The sequence below is a fragment of the Rattus norvegicus genome, chromosome X (assembly GCF_021556685.1).
Source record: "Rattus norvegicus strain SHRSP/BbbUtx chromosome X, alternate assembly SHRSP_T2T, whole genome shotgun sequence".
NCBI lineage: Eukaryota > Metazoa > Chordata > Mammalia > Rodentia > Muridae > Rattus > Rattus norvegicus.
In genome coordinates this window covers 123,114,931-123,136,065 of record NC_141554.1, presented here as the reverse complement: position 1 = coordinate 123,136,065, position 21,135 = coordinate 123,114,931, and the positions used below count along the sequence as shown (strand labels likewise).

The 21,135-nt window shown below is 35.5% G+C and overlaps 1 protein-coding gene across 4 annotated transcripts in view; it reads right to left on the bottom strand.

The window, feature by feature from the left end:
* Positions 1 to 21,135, bottom strand: part of Wdr44 (WD repeat domain 44) — a 105,723-nt gene that overhangs the window by 8,463 nt on the left and 76,125 nt on the right. For all 4 annotated transcript variants that reach the window (XM_087599036.1, XM_087599035.1, XM_087599037.1 and 1 more), the window contains 5 exon segments: positions 19,969 to 20,033; positions 15,014 to 15,127; positions 8,972 to 9,094; positions 4,514 to 4,705; positions 4,240 to 4,341 (listed from right to left, as the gene is read on the bottom strand). In XM_087599036.1, the coding sequence (XP_087455162.1) occupies positions 4,240 to 4,341; positions 4,514 to 4,705; positions 8,972 to 9,094; positions 15,014 to 15,127; positions 19,969 to 20,033 (596 nt within the window).

The following is a 21,135-nucleotide window of genomic DNA, read 5'->3' as shown; positions in this document are numbered from 1 at the left end:
CAACAACAGTCACTATTCCTTAATATCTCTTAACATCGATGGAATCAATTCCCCAATAAAAAGACATAGACTAACAGACTGGATATGGAAAGATGACCCAGCATTTTTGTGCATACAGGAAACACACCTCAAAGACAAAGACAGATACTACCTCACAGTAAAAGGCTGGAAAATTTTTTCCAAGCAAATGGTCCCAAGACACAAGCTGGAGTACCCTTTCTAATATCATGTAAAGTCAACATTTAAACAAAGTTATTAAAAAGATAAGGAAGGACACTTCATATGTACCGAAGGGAAAATCCACCAAGATGAACTCTCAATCCTAAATATCTATGTTACAAATGCAAGGGCACCTAATTTCATAAAAGAAACCTTACTAAACTCAAAGCATACATTGCACCTCACATAATAGTGGGAGACTGCAATACCCCGCTCTCATCGCTGGACAGATTATTGAAACACAAACAAAACAGAGACATAGAGAAACTAACAGAAGTTATGAACCAAATGGATTTAACAGATATTTATAGAACATTTCATCCTAAAACAAAAGAATATACTTTCTTCTCAGCACCTCATGGTACTTTCTCCAAAACTGACCATATAATAGGTCACAAAACAGGCCTCAACAGATATAAGAAGACTGAAATAATCCCATGCATCCTATCACCACAGACTAAGGCTGGTCTTTAATAACAGCAAGACTAACAGGAAGCCCACATACACATAGAAGTTGATCAACTCTACTCAATGCTAACTTGATCAGGGAAGAAATAAAAAAAGAAATCAAAGATTTTTTATAATTTAATGACAATGAAGGCACAGCATACCAAAACTTATGGGGCACAATGAAAGCAGTGCTAAGAGGAAAACTCATAGCTCTGCTCCAAAAAGAAACTGGAGAAAGCATACACAAGCAGCTTGACAGCACATTTAAGATCTCTAGAACAAAAAGAAGCAAATAAACCCAAGAGAAGTAGACAATAGGAAAGCATAAAACTCCCAACCAATAAAAGCTCAGGACCAGATGGGTTAAATGCTGAATTATATCAGACCTTCAAAGAACACCTAATACCAATACCAATACGGTCCAAACCAATACGGTCCAAACATAGAAACAGAAGGAACTCTATTCAATTCCTTCAATGAAGCCGCAATTACACTTATACCTAAACCACACAAAGACCCAACAAAGAAAGAGAACTTCAGATCAATTTCCGTTATCAATATTGAAATATAAATACTCAATAAAATTCTCGCAAACCGAATCCAAGAACACATCAAAATGATCATCCATCATGATCAAGTAGTCTTCATCCCAGGGATACAGGGATGGTTCAATATATGAAAATCCATCAAAGTAATCCAATAAGTAAACAAACTCAAAGAAAAAAAACCTACACGATCATCTCATTAGATGCTGAGAAAACATTTGACAGAATTCAACACCCCTTCATGGTAAAATTCTTGGAAAGATCAGGAATTCAAGGCCCATACCTAAACATAGTAAAAGCAATAAACAACAAACCAGAGAATAAACAACCTAAATGCAGAGAAACTTGAAGAAATCCCACTAAAAGCAGGGACTAAACAAGGCTACTCACTCTCTCCTTATGTACTCAGTATAGTACTCAAAATCCTAGCCAGAGCAATTAGACCACAAAAGGAAGTCAAAAGGGATACAAAGTGGAAAGGAAGAAGTGAAAATATCACTATTTGCAGAAGATATGATACTATACATAAGTGACCCCAAAAGTTCCACGAGAGAAGTACTAAGCCTGATAAAGAAGTTAAGTAAAGGGACTAAGTATAAAATTAACTCAAACAAATCAATAGCCTTCCTCTACTCAAAGGATAAACAGGCTGAGAAAGAAATTAGGGAAATGATACCCTTCATAATAGTCACAAATAACATAATATCTCAGTGTGATTCTAACCAAGCAAGTGAAAGACCTATATGATAAGAACTTCAAGCCTCTGATGAAAGAAATTGAAGATATCAGAAGATGGAAAGATCTCCCATACTCATAAATTGGCAGAATTAATATAGTAAAAATGGCCATTTTGACAAAAGCAATCTACAGATTCAGTACAATCCCCATTAAAATTCCACGGCTATTTTTCATAGAGTTAGAAAGAGCAATTTGCAAATTCATTTTGAATAACGAAAAACCCAGGATAACAAAAACTTTCCTCAATAATAAAAGATCTTCTGGGGGAATAACCACCCCTGACCTCAAGCTGTATTACAGAACAATAGTCATGAAAACTATATGGTACTGGTACAGAAACAGGCAGGTCGATCAATGGAATAGAATTGAAAACCCAGAAATGAACCCACAAACCTATGGTCACTTGATCTTTGACAAAGGTGCTAAAACCATCCATCGGAATAAAGACAGGATTTTCAACAAATGGTACTGGTTCAACTGGAGGTCAGCATGTAGAAGAATGCAAATTGACCCATTCTTATCACCATATACAAAGTTTAAGTCCAAGTAGATCAAGGACCTCCACATAAAACCAGATACACTAAAACTATTAGAAGAGAAAGGGGGCAAAAGCCTCAAACACATGGGCACTGGGGAAAATTTCCTGAACAGAATACCAATGGCTCATGCAGTACAACCAAGAATCGACAAATGGGACCTCATAAAACTACAAAGTTTCTGTAAGGCAAAGGACACTGTCATTACGACAAAATGGCAACCAACAGATTAGGAAAAGATCTTTACCAATCCTACATCAGATAGAGGGCTAATATCAAATATGTACAAATAATACTTGATGCTAGTCTCCAGAGAATAAATAATCCTATGAAAAATAGGGTACAGAACTAAACAAAGAATTCTCAGCAGAGGAACATCCAATGGCTGAGAAGCACCTAAAGAAATGTTCAACATCTTTAGTCATAAGGGAAATGCAAATCAAAACAATCCTGAGATTTCACCTCACACCAGTGAGAATGGCTAAGATCAAAAACTCAGGTGACAGCAAATGCTGGCGAGGATGTGGAGGAAGAGGAACACTCCTCCATTGTTGGTGGGATTGCAGACTGGTACAACCATTCTGGAAATCAGTCTGGAGGTTCCTCAGAAAATTGGACATTGAACTACCTGAGGACCCAGCTGTACCTCTCTTGGGCATATACCCAAAAGGTGCCCCAACATATAACAAGGACACATGCTCCACTATGTTCATCGCAGCCTTATTTATAATAGCCAGAAGCTAGAAAGAGCCCAGATGCCCTTCAACAGAGGAATGGATACAAAAAATGTGGTACATCTACACAATGGAGTATTAATCTCATGTATCAAAAACAATGACTTCATGAAATTCATAGGCAAATGGATGGATCTAAAAAATATCATCCTGAGTGAGGTAACACAATCACAAAAGAACACACATTGTATATACTCACTGATAAGTGGATATTCCAAATGCTCAATTTACCCAAGATACCCAGAACACATCAAGCTCAAGAAGAAGGTGGACCAAAGTGAGGATGTTTCAGTCCTTCTTCTTAAAAGGGAGAACAAAAATAATCATAGGAGGTAATACGGAGACACATTTTGGAGCAGAGTCTGAAGGAATGGCCATCCAGAGCCTGCCCCACCTGGGGATCCAGCTCATATACATACAGCCACCAAACCCAGACAATATTGCTGATGCCAAGAAGTGCATGCTGACAGGAGCCTGATATAGATGTCTCCTGAGAGGCTCAGCCAGAACGTTACAAATACAGAGGCGAATGCTAGCAGCAAACCACCAAACTGAGAACAGAATCTCCATTGGAGGAATTATAGAAAGGATTTAAAGAGCTGAAGGGGCTTGCAACTCCATAAGAACAACAAGGCCAACCAACCAGAGCTCCCAGAGACTAAACCACCAACCAAAGAGTACACACAGCTCCAACTGCATATGTAGCAGAGGATGGCCTTGTTGGGCACCAATGGGAGGAGAAGTCATTGGTCCTTCCAAGGCTGGACCCCCCAGTGTAGGGGACTGTCAAGGTGGGGAGGTGAGAAGAGGTGGGTGTTTTGGGAGGGGGAACACCCTCACAGAATTAGGGGGAGGGGGAGCGGATAGGAGGTTTATTGAAAGGAAACCGTGAAAAGGGAATAACATTTGAAATTTAAATAAAAAAATCTAATAAAACAAAAGAAAAAATATCAAATTAAAAAAAAATAGAATCCGTACACAGCATGGAGAGACATGGTTTTGAATACTATATAGTACCTTATTTTCCCCAGGTAAAGGTTCAATCCCAGTAATTTTTCTTCCAACCTTGTTCCGCCCTCTAGTAGATCGTACATGTATTTGTGTATGGTATTTCAAGTGCTAAAATAAAACCATAAATTAAAAATATCAGAATTAGAAAAATCCTCCATTATCATATGTTCTAAGTCTCAGACATTAGTCTTTTTACCCTATTTTACAGATAAAGCAAATAAAATCTCCAGATGGTATAAATAGGATAGAAATAAGTTGTCTAAAATCATAAGGGTCTTACCTCTGTATCATAGAAAATACATCTACCATCATATGTCCCAATTACTGCATATTTGCCGTTCTGACAAAAATTGGCAGCTGTGATCAACTTTGTCTGACCATCTACTTCATTCCATAAAGCCACTTTTTTGTCAGGTATGTTCCATAGGCGGAGCTTTCCATCCAATGATCCACTGAGAAAATATCTGTCATCCTAAAAAGGTGGCAAAAATGCATTTATTTTCACATCTGGGAAGATTTAGCTAATTAACTAACACATCCAGTGATTAAAAGTAATGTTCTACAATGAAATCTTATTTGAATAGTATTCGTTCCTATTATTTTCTTTTCATTTTGAAGGCTGCATACTAGGGAGTCAAGTCCTGGTCTCATGCATGAAAGCAAGTGCTCTCTCAGTGAGATACACTTGCATGTAGCCACATTTTAGTTCTTTCGCTAGCATCATTTTGTGCAATAAAATTGACAAAAATTACACATTCCAGCTTTCATGCTGGAGAAACAGAATTTAAATTATTTCATCATATTTTTCAAACTGCTTTTCCAAGATATGGCTGTTAATATAAATGTTTTAGTAAGCATCACATGAAATAGTATCTACAATCAAATAAGTTTAAGAAATTCTGGAGTGCAAAAACTTAAAACAGGATTCTCAGTCTGTATTTTAAATCTCTAAAAGGGATATAATGTGGATAGCAACTTCTAAATTTACTTCACCCTAGACTTTCTTTGAGTATGCCCTTGTTTCCAGGACATGTATAACACTGGGATATAAGGCTAACACCAGTTACAAAGTACCAAACCTGCGTTTTAGGAACTCTGATACTGAATTGCAGACCACATGTTCTATATTTTGAGGAGCTGCTCAAATCCTGGGCATACAGCAAAGTCAGCAGACTTTTTGATTGTCATAATTTGGTGTACGGAAGGATGCTACCATATAAATAGAAGTGCTACAATACACAGACATGAATGTCAACAGATTCAAGGTGGAAAAATCCTCCATAAATTAGTCCTACCACTCAGCTGGGCTGTTTTGGTAATGTGATGATCACATATTAGGGGATGGGGGAGAGTTTAGTTGGTAAAGTGTGAGGACCTAATTTTGGATCCCCAGCACCCACATATATGATAATGACAGATATCTGTAATTTCAGTACTGGGACTGAGACAGTCAGACCCCTAAAGCTTCCTGGCAAACCAGTCCAGCTAAATTGCTGAGCTCCAGGTTCAGTGAGAAACCTGGTTTCAAAATCTAAGATGAGAGGATATACACACATATTACAGCCACCACTCACATAAACACAAGGATTGCATATTAAAGATCAGGACACTTTCTTCATGTAAGACATTTTTTCTTAATCAGTGCTGAGGCCTTTTATTGATAAATATATATTATGTGATAGACATTTTTGAGGCCATGGTTTAGTAAACTATACTTAGCAACGGCTAGAAAAGCTGAATAAGTGAAAAGTATTTCATCTTTGAATTCAGATTTTAACAATTTTATTTAAATAATAGCTTGTGTCTCCATTCTAGCTATCTAGATTTTATTTTGTTTACAATTTTGTTACTTTTTCCCAGGTAACATTGCAGTATCCTATTATCTAAGAAAATGTTGACATGGCTCTCATCTTCCTCAGTCCCTGTTAAAACCTCCTCATGCCAGTGGAGTTTTGTGAACTATATTTTTAGGTTTGCAAAGAAAATTATAAAGATAATTGAACAGACTTCAATAATAATATAGTATATAGAAATCTATTATAAACTAGTGATTCCTTTCTCTACTGTTACTATAGTAGGTGGAGAGATTTCCTTCAGTGCTATGTATAAAATCCATCCTTCATCTGTAAGGGAAAGGATGAGCAGCTTATTTAGAAAGAATAGTCTGCTAGTTTAATAGCTAAAATTAATAGGGTACAAACACAGATCATACCTTTTTAATTAAGTCTTAAGTCTTTTAAGGGTGTAGAATTATTACTGCCTATGTTGTATAGGCTTATCAAAGGACAGCCATTATACTGAGGGGGACAGTTAGTCATTTCTCCTAATTTGAGGAAAGAAAGAAGAAATGCATAAATGACTGAATGTTGTATTAAAAATGGCTATTAAAGACACTGGGATGACCAACCTGACTAGGAAAAGGTGGTCATTCATCAGGCTATGAGAGACAAAGTCAATTTAGACCCAATTCAAGTTCTCCACTTATTTTAATTGGGCCGTAATGGTGGCATCAATGAATATTTCTTCTTGTGCTGACATTTGCAGAAAAAGAAAACTAATTGAGATTTAAACCTTTATGGCTCTATACCATAAAGGCATTAAGACATCTATAATTCCATGTATTTTTACCTTTTGATGAAATAAAATTAATTGCTGTTTGTTTCATTTGCTTCATGACCAAGTTTCATTATATAGCCTACATTACCCTGAAATTTACAATGTAGCCCAGTCGGGCCATATATTCAAAATCATGTTGCCTCAACCTCCTGATTACTGGCATTCCAAGCAAGTACTATCAAACCCAGAGAAGTACTTGGTTTCTAAGTGAAGATATTAAAGGTTTGAACATGAATAAAAAGGATCAACAGTGTGACTCAAGATCAGCAAAGCTTATATGCTGCCTCAACTACTCAAAGGCTAAGGTGAGAGGAGCACTTGAGGCCAAGTTTTTGATGTGAGTCAGAACAATAGAGTGAGACCTGATCTTAAAAAAACCAATAAATAAACAAGATTCAGATTGACAAGAAGTTGCAGAGATGGCTTGTTTGGATAAAACGCTTGCTACCAAATTCAGGAGGACTTGAGTGTTGATTCCCCGCACTTACATAAATGCTGGGTGTGGCAGCACAAATCTGTAACCCAGTGCTGGGTCAGTGGACAAGACATGGGATTCTGAAAAGTTTGCTGTCCAGCAAGTCTAGTCAGAAGAGTGACGTCCAGTGAGCAAGACTCTTTTACAGAAAATCAGGTAGAGGCTTAGAAATGTGACTCAGCAGTTAAGAACACTGGCAGCTCTATCAGAGGATACAGATTTAATTTCCAGTGTGTACATGGTGACTCAATACCCGAAACCCTCTCTGGCATTGCAAGTCATCAGGCACACACGTGGTATACAGATATGTATGCAAAATTCCTATATACATAAAATTATGAAACTTTCATTGGTTATTAAAATAAGCTAGAGTATGCTATACAGAGGAAGATAAATCAATGTTGATTTTAGTCTCCACAATTGAACACATGGCAAGTACACCTACATGTGCATATATATATATATATATATATATATATATATATATATATATATATATGCATACAACCACACATACATACAACAAATGCACAAAATAATATTAACAAAGTTTGAATAATATGGGATATAATATAATGGAATTTGGTTTTTACTCATTTCAGTCTTTTGTACTTTGTCTCCCTTCCTCAACCTTTCCTCAGTTCTCACCTATATACTTACCTTTACTTTCTTTTTTTTTTTTTCCTTCAGAGTTGAGGACGGAAACCAGGGCCTTGCACTTGTTAGGCAAGTGCTCTACCACTGAGCTAAATGCCCAACCCCTTACCTTTACTTTCTTACACCTACCATTTCCTTCTTTTAGAGACCATGTCTTACCCTTCAGTCCAGTCTGGCCTCAAACTAGTGAGCCTCCTGACTCAGTTTCAAGGAGCTGGGATTATAGGCATGCAATACCATACTTAGTTGTCTCTCTCTCTCTCTCCATACTTAGTTCTCGTTCTCTCTCTCTCTCTCTCTCTCTCTCTCTCTCTCTCTCTCTCTCTCTCTCTCATATTTATTGTCCTCTCTCTCTCCAATATCTCTCATCTTTAGTAGTACAATTTATTTATATTTGGGATAACATTTTACTACTATATTTAGAACATAATCCCCCACATGTAATGCAAATTATTAGAATAGTTCTTATCCACCCACTGAATAATTGGGTCCTCTATACCTAATACTGGCCTCAAACTCATTTTGTGGTCAACAGTGACCTTTAACTTCCGATCCTTCAATCTCCACCTTCCGAATGAATAAAGCCATACATCACCAAAAGTAGTTTTTGTAGTGTTTGCAATTGAAGCCCAGGCTGCCTTTTTTAAAAAGTAAATACCATCCTAAGCTACATTCTCAGCCCCCTTTCCCTTATTTTGAAACAGCTTTTCTCAAGGTACTCTGGCTCGTTTAAATTCCCTATATTGACTAGGCTGGCTTCACATTCAGAGCTGCATGCCTCAGCCTCCTGAGCCATGGAATGAATGCTTGTGCTACAACATTCAGTTCCCTTCCCATGTTTAAAGCAAATTAGAATGTTAATAAAGTTGTTCTTAATGATCTGGCTACTACTGTTCTTTTTTTATCTGGTAGTTTCACTGTTCTTTGGAGAAATAAAGTTCCTTCACCTCCCTTTTAGCATGACAAAAGAGTATATAACTGGTTACTTACTCTTGGATGGAAAGCGATGGCAGTGACAAAATCTATGTGTTGAAAACAGCAAAGGCATTCTCTTCTAGAAATGTGCCATAACCTGACAGTTTTATCCATAGAAGAAGAGAGCAGAAAGTAGTTCTACGGAGAAAATGATATCAGTTACTTTATTACTGTATATATGAAAATATGACTTACACAATGAAATTAAATGAGGCTTAAATTTATTTGGCAGTGTTTAGTTACATATATATATATATATATATATATATATATATATATTTGTTTTGTGCAGCTTCAAAAGAACATGGCTATTTCAATTAACTTGAAAAAATATTTTTTTAATTATGGTCTAATGTATTTCACTGACTCTAAGACATTTTAGCATTACTTGATGCATTACTATGAATCCTACAATGTATGATAGAAAATATGTCAGGCATCAGCAGAGGATTAAGGAGTGTCTTAGGTGTTATAACCTGCATATACTGAAACTTAACCATGAATATATGACATCTACTAATTTAAGTATACTAATTTTTTGTAACTAAACACTGGTGAATTCTAACTTACATGGGTACTAATGTTCCTTACAATGCCTTCAAAAAGATTACTCTGTAATGCAGTATAGAAATGAAAATTTATTGTGCTCCTAGGCACAATATTGCCTAGAATATGTATTCTAGGCAAGAAAGTTAGAGAATAGGAAATGTCAAATTTCTCAGAATGCATCACAGAGCTTGCTGATCTGGAAGATATAGGAAATCTGATTTAGGCATTGCATTTGTCCATTTGCCCAATTATCCTAAAACCAAACATCTACCCATCAAAAGCTTCTGGTTGGTCAAGTCTCAATAACTTCTAAACTCATATATTTAAAGGGAGAACTATATATTACACTGAATGAGGAAAGTCAATGGAACTCTAGAATTTTTTGAAGTTTCTCACATGACAAACAAATCAAGGTTGTAATAAAACTTATTGAGTATATAAAATTTGCTGAAGGCTTTTTTCCTTAGCACTATAAACAACTCTATGAAGTAAGCATATTATTATCATCCTTTTTGACAAATGGTAATGGCGAGGCTCAGAAAATTTAAAAAAGTTGTCTAAGATTGCACAGTTCTGTCAGTGGAAGAGCTATGGTTCAAGAACAGATGGTAGGCTCTACCCATGTTTTGCAGAGTACAGCAAAGCACAAAATGCTTTGTCATTTGCCCAAAGTAATTAAGAACACTTAATTGTTACCTGTGTGGCAGTTCATAGCTAGGATGCGGACTCAGGAGAATGAGGAGTTCAAAGACAACCTTACTTACATAGTAATAAGTTTGAGGATACCCTGACTATAAGAGACCCTATTTGCAAAATCATAAAATAATGAGCCAAAAAGACTAACTGCAAATATTGATTTAGCTATGTAACTCGATGTGCTATTTTATTAAACATACTTAAAATGTCCACTTTTGAAATACATATTATACCTTATTAAAATATAGAGTTCAGAAGTCACACAGGGTATCATGATTTAATCTTATCATTTGTAGATGCAAAGGCTATAACATTGTGAAATTGAGACCACTGTGTTATAAGTTTTTATTATGGTTTGTAAAATAAATAATAATCTGGTGGGTAGGGTTAATAGATCAGTTGTAAAGAACTTGTAAGGCTCTAGGCTTGACCTTCAGTATCAAGAAATAAAGAGGAAAAAAGAGGGGGTGAATTTGGACGCTTTGTAATAGATTTTGGAAGGCATGTAATAATTATTTTTTATTTTCAAAGATTACCTAGTTCCAGAAAAGTTTTAATGAACATATAAAGTTGTACTATAATTTTCTGTTGACTAATAGCATTAAACCTATGGTCCAATGCTCTTTAATATTAGCTTTCTTTAGAGCTGAGGGTGTAGCTCAGTAGCAGAGCATACAGTTAATACCCAAATAAGCCAAACAAACAAACAATTTCAATAAAATAAAATTTGGCTTTATTCGCTGCTTGTTTCAGGCATATGAGATTTATGAATATATTCTTAAAATATGAAGTGCTAAAGACATGCTCAACTTTATTATACTATGCCAAGAATTTTGTTCAATACATTTTTACTAAATGAAATTAATTTCTTTAAAAAATGTTTATGTGTATGGGTGTTCTATCTGCATATATGTCTCTGTATCACACGAATATATGGTGTCTACAGAGGTCAGAAGAGGGTGATGGATCCCTTTAACATATTTGTGAGGCATCATGTGGGTGCTAGGAATTGAATCTAGATTCTTAGTAAGAGCAGCCAATGCTATTAACTGCTGAGCCGTTTCTCCAGTCCTGAAATAATTTCTTAAACTAAGCACTGAACTTCCGAGTCGCATAAAGTACATTCAATCTGGAATAGTTTTGTAATCCTTATATGGATCCAGGAAGTCAAACCTCTCATCTATACAATGAAAGATCCACTATTACATGGAATTTTTACTGGATGATGTAATACTGTGTTACCTAGCACAAAACAAGTACTTAGAAAGCAGAAAGTTCACTACAAACACATTCTCATAGACACTGAAGAGACTTGGTCCCTATCCTTCAATGGTCTAGAATCTTCTTGAAAATATGACCTATAAATCTTTGGTTGCTTAAATAATAATGGACCCTATAGGTTAATATATTTTAATGCTTGGTCTATAGTTGGTGGAATTGTTTGGGAAGGATTAGGATTTGTGGCCTTGTTGAAGAAGGCTTGTCACTGAGGAGTGCAGTATCAGGTTTCAAAACCCCATTCCATTCCCAATTACATCTTTTGTCTCTATTCCTGCCTGCTGCCATGATAATCATGGACTCATCCTCTGAAACCATAAGCAAGACCCCAATTAAATGCTTTATTTTTTAACTTTCCTTAGTTATAGTGGTTCTTCACAGCAATAAGAAAGTAATTAATACAGTAGCAGTTAGAATTTTCCCAGCAAAAAGCACACCAATACCAACAGTTATCCAATAACAAATACTCCACACTGAAAGCATAACATACAAGTAAAATTACATTGAGATGACTTTATTTATGTATTTAGGAACACACACACACACACACAGACACACACACACACACACGTGAATACCATCCACAAAAATTTTCAAAGCATATACTCTTGATTTTTTTTGCATTTATCTTGTTATGATTAGATATATAATATGAAGAATCAGGACATCCCAGCTTACAAACTATCAACAGTCATAAGGCAAATATGTAGACTGATACTAAATATATTTTTCTGACCTACAAAATTTGTAAAGGATGCAGGAAAAGAAGAATTTATGATTTCTTAAATCTTTTCAATGTATCCAGCATTGTAAAATTTTACAATCACCTGTAGGGCGAGGAACTACTGTTACCAGGGAATTGACTAGAGAGTACTGGTCTAAAGACATAGAGTGTGAATTACCCTACCCACACTTTTGTAGACACCTGTCAACATGTTACTTAATTCATACAAACACTTTTTCAAACCTTTGATGAATATCAGGAACTTCAACTGTTTTGATTGAACAATTGAACAGAAACAGATAACATATGTAAAATACTTAAGCTTGGTGTCGTCAGTACTTGACACATTCACAGATCAAGTTTTTATTTCTTTATTTTTAATTGTTATGTATATGTCAGTGTCGGGGATATTTGCACACTGAGTATAGTGGCCTAGAGAGAACAGAGTTATCCACTTGGAGCTAGAGTTATAGGCAGTTGTAAGCTGTCCCATGAAGATGTTGGTAACTGGCCCTATTTACAGATGGTAGTTGAGCATTTTCTGTGTGATAAGTAGGTGCGCTTTAAAAAGGATTTATTTTATGTGTAGGAGCATTTTGCTGGTATGAATGTATGAGCATTGCATGGAAGCAAGAAGAACCTGTTGGATCCCCTGGAACTATAATAACAGATGGTTGTGAGCCACTATATGAGTGCTGGGAACAGAACCCAGGTCCTCTGCAAAAGTAGCAAGTGCTCTTAACTCCTGAGCCATCTCTGTAGCCCTATGTAAGTGCTTTGTATTTACTCAATTAATCTTTCCTTCTAACTCTACAAAGAAGCCATTTTCGTTAAGCTATTTTGCAGGCTAAGTATGATATAGTTAAGAAAAGTGGCCAAAGACCCAGAAGTACAAGGGGCAAAGTAATTAGAATATAAATCCTAGAGTCTGACCCCAGAGTTGTGCTCCTAACTAGGTGGAAAAGTAAAGAATAGATATGTTTTGAATGAATATGCAATACAAACTATCTAGTAGCCAGATGTTTATAGGTTCTCAGTTTATTACTTTACTTTAATTAAAATTTAATCATTTCCCTGTTACTTTTCACTCTTCAAACCCTCTCATGTTCTTTCCCTCCAACCCTCCCATGTCCTCCTCTCTTAGTCCCTCTTGAGTTGACAGTCTCTCTTTCATTGACTATTTTTCTTACACATACAAACAGACACACTGACACACAGACACACACAGACACAGACACACACACCTTGCTGAGTCTGCTTAGTTTTGCACCAAAATGAAATTAGACTAGTAAATCTTCAAGAAGGTGGATGTCATTTACCTGATTTTTTTATCATTATATATTATATATGCAAATTGAATTATCATGGTAGACTTCATTAATATGCTTACTTGTCATGTATCAACTAAAATATAAAAACTATTACATATAGAACTCTTTATTTATATGTAAAAAGGTTCTTGTGCCTGTGAAATGGCTCAGAGGGCAAAAGTGCTTGCTGTTTAGCCTGACTGACTGAGTACCATCACTGAGATACACACAACAAGAGAGAACTGAATCCCACTTTTTGTCTGCTGGCTTCCTTCCATATGCACACATTGGTACATATTTCCACAGACATGTGTGCACACACACAAATAATAAATGTAATTTTAAAATTTCAAAACTAAAACTTCACATTTTTTTTCAAAAAAGGGCTCTTTTCCTGCTTATGTTCATGCGTGTGCTTATACACATGTCTGCACGTGCATGTGGAGATCAGAGGACCCCTTAGGTGTTGTTCCTCAAGTACTACTTATTTTATTAGACTGAGAATTTTTCTGGTCTAGAATTTTCTGAGCAGGCTTGGTTGGCTTACCAGAGACTTTCATGGGTCTACCTGTCTCTATCCAATACTTGGATTATAAATGTGTGCCATTCCACTTAACTTTTAATTTTACATTATTTCTTAGGATCAAACTCAGGTCTTAAAGGTTCTAAGATGTTTGGTGTAAGAAATAGAATACTAGAGTGAAACAGAGAGAAAAATATTATGACAGATGGGTTATATAAAACACTCAGAATGTCTAAGGAGAGTGAGCATTCACAAATAGACTGATTCAAATGTGATGCATAGTAGGGAATGTTGATGGAAGGCTACAATCCTAATATTTGGCAGGCAGATGCAAAGCTCTTAAGAAGTTGACAGTGCGTATGACATCATCCTGGGTCACAGAGCAAATGTCAGCTCACCCTCAGCTACAGAGACTCAATCTCAATGAAAAAAGCAACAAACAAACAAACAAACAAAGAGAGCTCAGGTTTATCTTGATTTAGTTTGCTAAAATATGGTATTAATATCTCTGTTCTATTTAAGGTTTTTTGATATAATTAAAACATATGGGTACCACTTGTATCCCAAGTATTAATATCTAGTTAATGCAAGTTCAGTTTTCTCATGTCAACTTGTTTAAATATCATTTTCTTTCTTAAATTTTAAATATATTTTAGATTTTGATTACTGATATAAGTTTAAGGGATCAAGAAAAAAACACACCTTATTTGAAGTCACATTCATTTTAAGCATCATTTCTTTCTGAAAAAAAAATCATTGCATCTAAAAAGTAAATAGCAAATAATAGATCTGACTGGTTAACCAATATCCACACTTGAAATTATTCTTTTTAGAACTTAGAGCAGCTTGTAAGTAACTTCCACAAAGTAGAGAGCTGACACTTGCTAGTATGATGACAATCCTACAAATAAGGAGTTTTAAAACAATCATGTCAAAGTCATATGGATTGATACATAATTCTAATAATAATTTCTTACTTTAGACCACGAAAGATCAAGGAGATCAGCAGTATGTCCCTTATATTTGCAAAATGGTCGTTGCCGAAAAGGTGCATTTTTGTCATCTGGGTCTTCGTCAGTTCCACTACATACCTAGTTAGACATAAAACAAACTTTAAAACTCGGATGGAATGTAGACCTTCAGACATTTCCCACCTACCCATTGTGTCATAAATTTGTATGATGCCCAACTGGAATTTCAAGCCATCCAAAGCCGACTTCCCTGTTTATGCTGATTAATTACTCATCACCTTTCTTTTTCTCCATGCAATGATAAACTAGAATAATTTCTGAGGCAATATAGCCTGTCATACTCCTTTCCATGTCTAAAAGAACTCCTTTCTTTGTCCCTTTCTCAGCTTCTGTTTCTTCAGAAGTAGAACTAGCTTATGGGGGTAAGTAATGACTGGGCTGAATTAATTTAAGATTATCTCACTCCACTTCTGAAGGATCACTAGGTGAGCCATAGGGTGTGTTCAAGGGAACTCACTTAAGAGAATTTCCCATTTTTTGTTTTGAACATCTCCATGAGACACTTAAGACATTAGGACTACCATAAAGTATGGAAAGACCCAAACCAAAATAGAGTAAAAAGGAGAAAGTTGATAGAACTGTTTCTCTAGTGATATTACTGAGCTAAGTAACCCCAAGAAGCCTTACCTCTTAACTCACTTCTTCATTATTTAAGCAATTTTAAAGTTATGTTTTTGTTATTTTATAGAAGTAGATAATAATACCACACATGCATGCCAAAATTGGTTGCTACACGCTATGTGTATTTATCATCAGAATAAATCCTAGCTAGGAAATCTTTGAAATAGTTATTAGTACTATGAATATAAATACATTAAGAAAAATTCACCAGGTCCAAGAGGTTAAAATAACATATTAGAAGGTCACATAGTCACCTGTGAACAAGAGAATTAAGGTAGAATATAAGTTATCTAATTTGTAAGTCCAGATTTAACTCAACTATTTCAGTGCATACAGCATGAGAGACAATACAGAGTTCCAGCTAAGCCTCTCTGTTTAGGGAAGAGTGTTTAGAATGAGGATAGAGATGGGTAAACAGGTATTTTTGAGACGACATCACAAGATCTTATGCACGTAGCTCAAAATTTTAGGTGGAATAAGGCCCTGGGGAACTAATACAGAATTCTGAAAAGGAAAAAGTAACAAGATCTGGTTGGAGCTTTAGAAAAACTGTGAACACTGTCACAGAATGTTTGGATGGAGCAAGTGAAGGCAGGAATAATAATAATAAGTTTAAGAATGCAGGTTTGACTTCGGATACAGGTCTTCAAAGATCTGTGCTGGGTTTGGCCTGAGAGTCTCCTTCCTGCAGAATAATGTTCATAGTTTAGGAAAGTGCTATTCAAGCTGTCAAGGGATACAAGCAATCAACATTTCTACCCAGCTGTGAAGCCTATGAAGCACAATAAGCAGTATGGGATATCCCTAAGACGTAGCAGTGGAATTAATATCTTGGCAGTAACAAACAACTGTAACTGGATTTGAGGCAAGAGGGAGCTCATGCCTGGTATTAGAAACCTAGCCAACTACCCCTGGCTAGTGAGATTATGGAAGAGAGTGTACTGTGGCCAACATAGAACCTATAACTACTAAACCAGCATAATTTCTAACTGCATTCAAAATACTTATTTTTATACCCACAAATAAGTGTATCTCCTAGCCCTCACCAAAGAATCTTCTCTTTACAAGTAGAGACCATTACAGAAAATCACAACTGGTCAAAACAAACTGATCACAGGGTGCCTAGCCCCATTAGCTAGATTTAAAACACAATGACTACACCTAAGACTTAGGGACATTTTATCCTTTGGTTGTGAGTTTAGCCTTTAACATCTCAGCTACCTATGCTGAAATAAATGATAGCTGTCAAAACAAAAATAATACTTGGGAATCACTACTTAAAATAATTTAAAAAGAAACATGTTATCATTAAAAAATGCTGTAAGGAACATGGAGGAAATGGGAGCAGAAAGATTTTGAGAACCAGAGGATCAGAATATCTCCTGTGAGATTGCATTGTTTAGAAATGACAAAGATGCTTCAACCTATGATACCTCTACTATGGGGTTGCCTAAATAAGACTGGAACAAAGACAAAAACCAAAAATCCTGCAAATGAGGACGGGGGAAATGTCATGAGACAAACAACTATAGATAACTAATAATGTTGAGAGAAGGAGAAATAGTCTTTCCCAAAGGGATGGGCCTCACTAATTGCTTATACAATATCAAGTGCTCTACCCTGAATTCATGTACACATAAACAGTAACCATTCTCAACAGGCTTTATTAACATATTTACACATCTCTCAATCTCTCTCTCTCTCTCTCTCTCTCTCTCTCTCTCTCTCTCTCTGTATGTGTGTGTGTGTGTGTGTGTGTGAGAGAGAGAGAGAGAGAGAGAGAGAGAGAGATTGAGAGAGTATGTGAGAGGGAGGAAGAGAGGAAGAGAGAGAGAGAGAGAGAGAGAGAGAGAGAGAGAGAGAAAGAATAAAAGTATGAGAGAAAATGAGAATAACAGTGTGTGAGAGAAAATAAAAGTTAAATAGGCTAGGAATTTGAGAGGAAGCTGTGTGTGTGTGTGTGTGTGTGTGTGTGTGTGTGTGTGTGTGTGTGTCTCTTTCTGTCTGTGTCTGTCTTTCTGAAGGGACAGGGAAAGTGAACTTGGAAAAGGATATAATTATATTTTAATAATAAAATCATCAAAACGTTAAAATGTAGAAAAAATGAGGGTTTGAACTAGGACAATAGTCATAAGATAGAAATAAGCTATGATTATTGTTTATACCAAAACTTGATTTTTGGTGCTGGAGATGGAATCCTGCCCTTGTGAATGCTGGACAAGGGCTCCAGCTTAAAAAATTGATTAAAACATTTTCATAGGAACCATGTAGGCAGGCTAGAACACTAAGTTCTGAAATTTTTGCCAATCACTTCTAGATAAAAACTTCTTCCCAAAATTTTTACTTCCAGACTAATGAGCCCTGATAAAAGACATAACATTAATATTCTCATTCTTTACATAAATCCAACTTCCTGCTTAATAGTTATTTATTTTTCATTAACTCCTAAGCACATTTCCCCAGCAGCAATTCCAGGCTATTTTAAGTAGCAGTTACATGTTAGTAATATACACTGACACTCCATGAATTAAGTATTTTAAATAAAAATTTACCCCCAAACCATAAGTTCTAGATTAAAAAAAAGCATAATTATAATTTATAGCATAAAGAAGAAATTTAACCCAGAATTGCATATTACATTCTTGTCCAACTATGGGTTGTAAACTGAGAAGGCTAAAAGTCCATGCTCAAGCCAGCACTGAAAGGTTTTAAGCCCTTAGACAACAGAGCAAGCAACTTACACACCTCCCCTACACTTTCTGAACTCCTTTTGAGAATCAAGAAAAACATTCATAGAGTCAGAATGGAATACTTTAGAACAGTGATAGTGAGTAGGTGAGAAACCTTGGCTCATCACTCTCTGCTTAACTGTACAGAAGGTTCTATTATACTCTCATTCACATGAAGAAAAAAACACAAAAGCACTTCAAAAGGAGTAAGAAACCACTACCATGAGCCAGACAAAATGCATATGAAAATGATCTCTTATTGTGCTTATTGTGTTCCACTGTATCTAAGGTTACTTTAAATAATTCCAAAAGCCATGAAAGAGACCCCATTCAGCTACTTTGAGAAAGAATCAGAGGAATCAAAGCAATATCAAATGACCTTTTCACAAAATGATAATTTACTCAAGTATTTCAGAAGAAAAAGTATCAAGTAGTATAAGAAAAATGGCTAACTTTTCTAAGGAAATTTCTAAGGAAATTTAATAGTTCTCATTCATAATGTCAACTAACATTTTAGTTATACTTACAGATCAGAGGTAGGGCACTGACAGAAATAGTTATGAATCTATGAATTGCAAAATATATATAAGACAGTCTTATATAGTATAGGCTGTTTTTAGAAGCACTAAAAACCTGGAAGTTTTATAATAAAGTAAACAAATAAACAGACTCTTTTCCCTAAAGCAAAGCAGTTAAAACTGTCACCATACAGTAGTGAGTGAAGGCTTTAGAGAAAAAGTAAACCATGAAAAACTGGCATAGTCTGAATGGAAAGAAGGGAAACTGGAAGCATTCAGATAAGGGCAAAACTTAGAATAAAAGCACAGAAGCAGGAATTCAGTGCTGACTTCATGCCTACTATAGTCAGCATGGAGTAAGATAACCAGGATTAGTCCAAAGCCTAAAGAGAAAAACACACTGAAAAGGAAGATATGGTAAGCAATATAAATATAAAAATATACATGACACATTATAAAATCACATGAGTAATAATTTTGCCTGCTGGATTTAGGGAAATTAACAAGAGCACAAAAGATATTTCAGCAGAATCCAGAGAGGGTATTCTAGACAGAGCAAAAATATGAAGAAAGAATGATTCAATATGAAAGAATATTTAGGATACAGACCAGGATGAAAATTAGAAGTCACAGATACCAGAATATTAGGAGTTACAAAGGCAATATGAGGCAATATTAAGAAGTATCTTTTCCCTGGAATACTAAGGAGACACAAGAAGAATTTAACTATAACTATAAAGTGGCACAATTATTATTATATTAAAAATATTAAACCCAGACTGAAGAAAGGTGATTTTGTTTTATTTAAGTATGAATCAGTAGGGTAGTATCTTCAATACTATTATTCACCATTTGGCAGTCTTTTAAAACTTAAGTATTTCTCACTTGGGAAAAATAATAAATGAAACATTTTAATATTACTTGTAAATTTTAATCAAATGCATTGACAGAACTTTTTAATAATTGAAAATAATTTTAGGGCATCAAATAAATGATAGAGTTTTATAATAGTAACTATAAAATGTGAACATACCCCCATGTCTGTATCTGATTTTGATGAACTTAGACTTTCCTGAGATGGTGAAGGTGACACACGTCCTAAAAACAGCATAGCAATTGTAAAAAATCATACATATATATGTGTTCATCTACCAACAAGAAATACTTTGAACTAATGATAATTATAAAATATAATATCACAGAAAAACACATTTTCTAAATGTGAACTTTAACCATAACAGCATCCACATAGTTATATTTATCATTTTGATCAATCTTAATAAAACAGCTTAAACAGTTCCCTAAGTCAGTAAACAAAACATCATTTAATCCGTGCTATTCACAGTAAATACATTCTTACTCATTACAAAAACCAAGGGGAAACAACAAAATCTGAATAAATGGTCTGAGCTGAAGTTAGGTCTCAAAGGCAACTGAAATAGGCTTTTTGCCTCAGGTAGAAGAAGGAAAAATGACCAGGGAGAACAAAAAAAAAGCTCACTGACTCACTCTACAACTTTGTCTTGTTAAATACATCACCATCTTCAATTATTTATTACAATGTATGTTAAGGAAACTCCAAAAGGTTTTCTGAGAATATAGGGTGGTGCAGCCTCATTTTCTCAAATTTCAGGCAAGAAGATCTTAAGTTCAAGGCTTGCCAGAGCTAGAAAGAGAGTTCAAGGCCAGACTGAGCAAGACAGTGAGGCATTGTCACATGGTATTTTTTTAAATGGGAGGCAGATTGAGGTTAAGAATATAGCTTATGCACCTCAATAAAAACTGAACAAACCACAAAAAAAGAATATAGATTAATGATAAAACTTAATGATAGCTGCCTGGTTTTCTTGAAAACCTATGTTCAATTTCCAGTACCAAGAAATTCCAAACAAATGAAACATAGGGTCTAACTAGCTGGCTGATTTAAATTTCTATGTTCTTAAATTGGTACTTTGATCATAATCTATACCCTCATCAATAGTTAACTCTGTTTTCCTTTCTCCCATTTGTTAACTTCTTAGATGATTGAGAAGGGATGATTGGTGGATAAAGTTGGTTACATTAAAAATTATAACCAACCAAAGAGTACACATGGTAGGACCCATGGCCCCAGCCACAATTGTAGCAGAAGATGGCCTTGTCTGGCATCAGTGCGAGGAGAGGCCCTTGGTCCTGTGAAGTCTTGATGTCCCAATGTAGG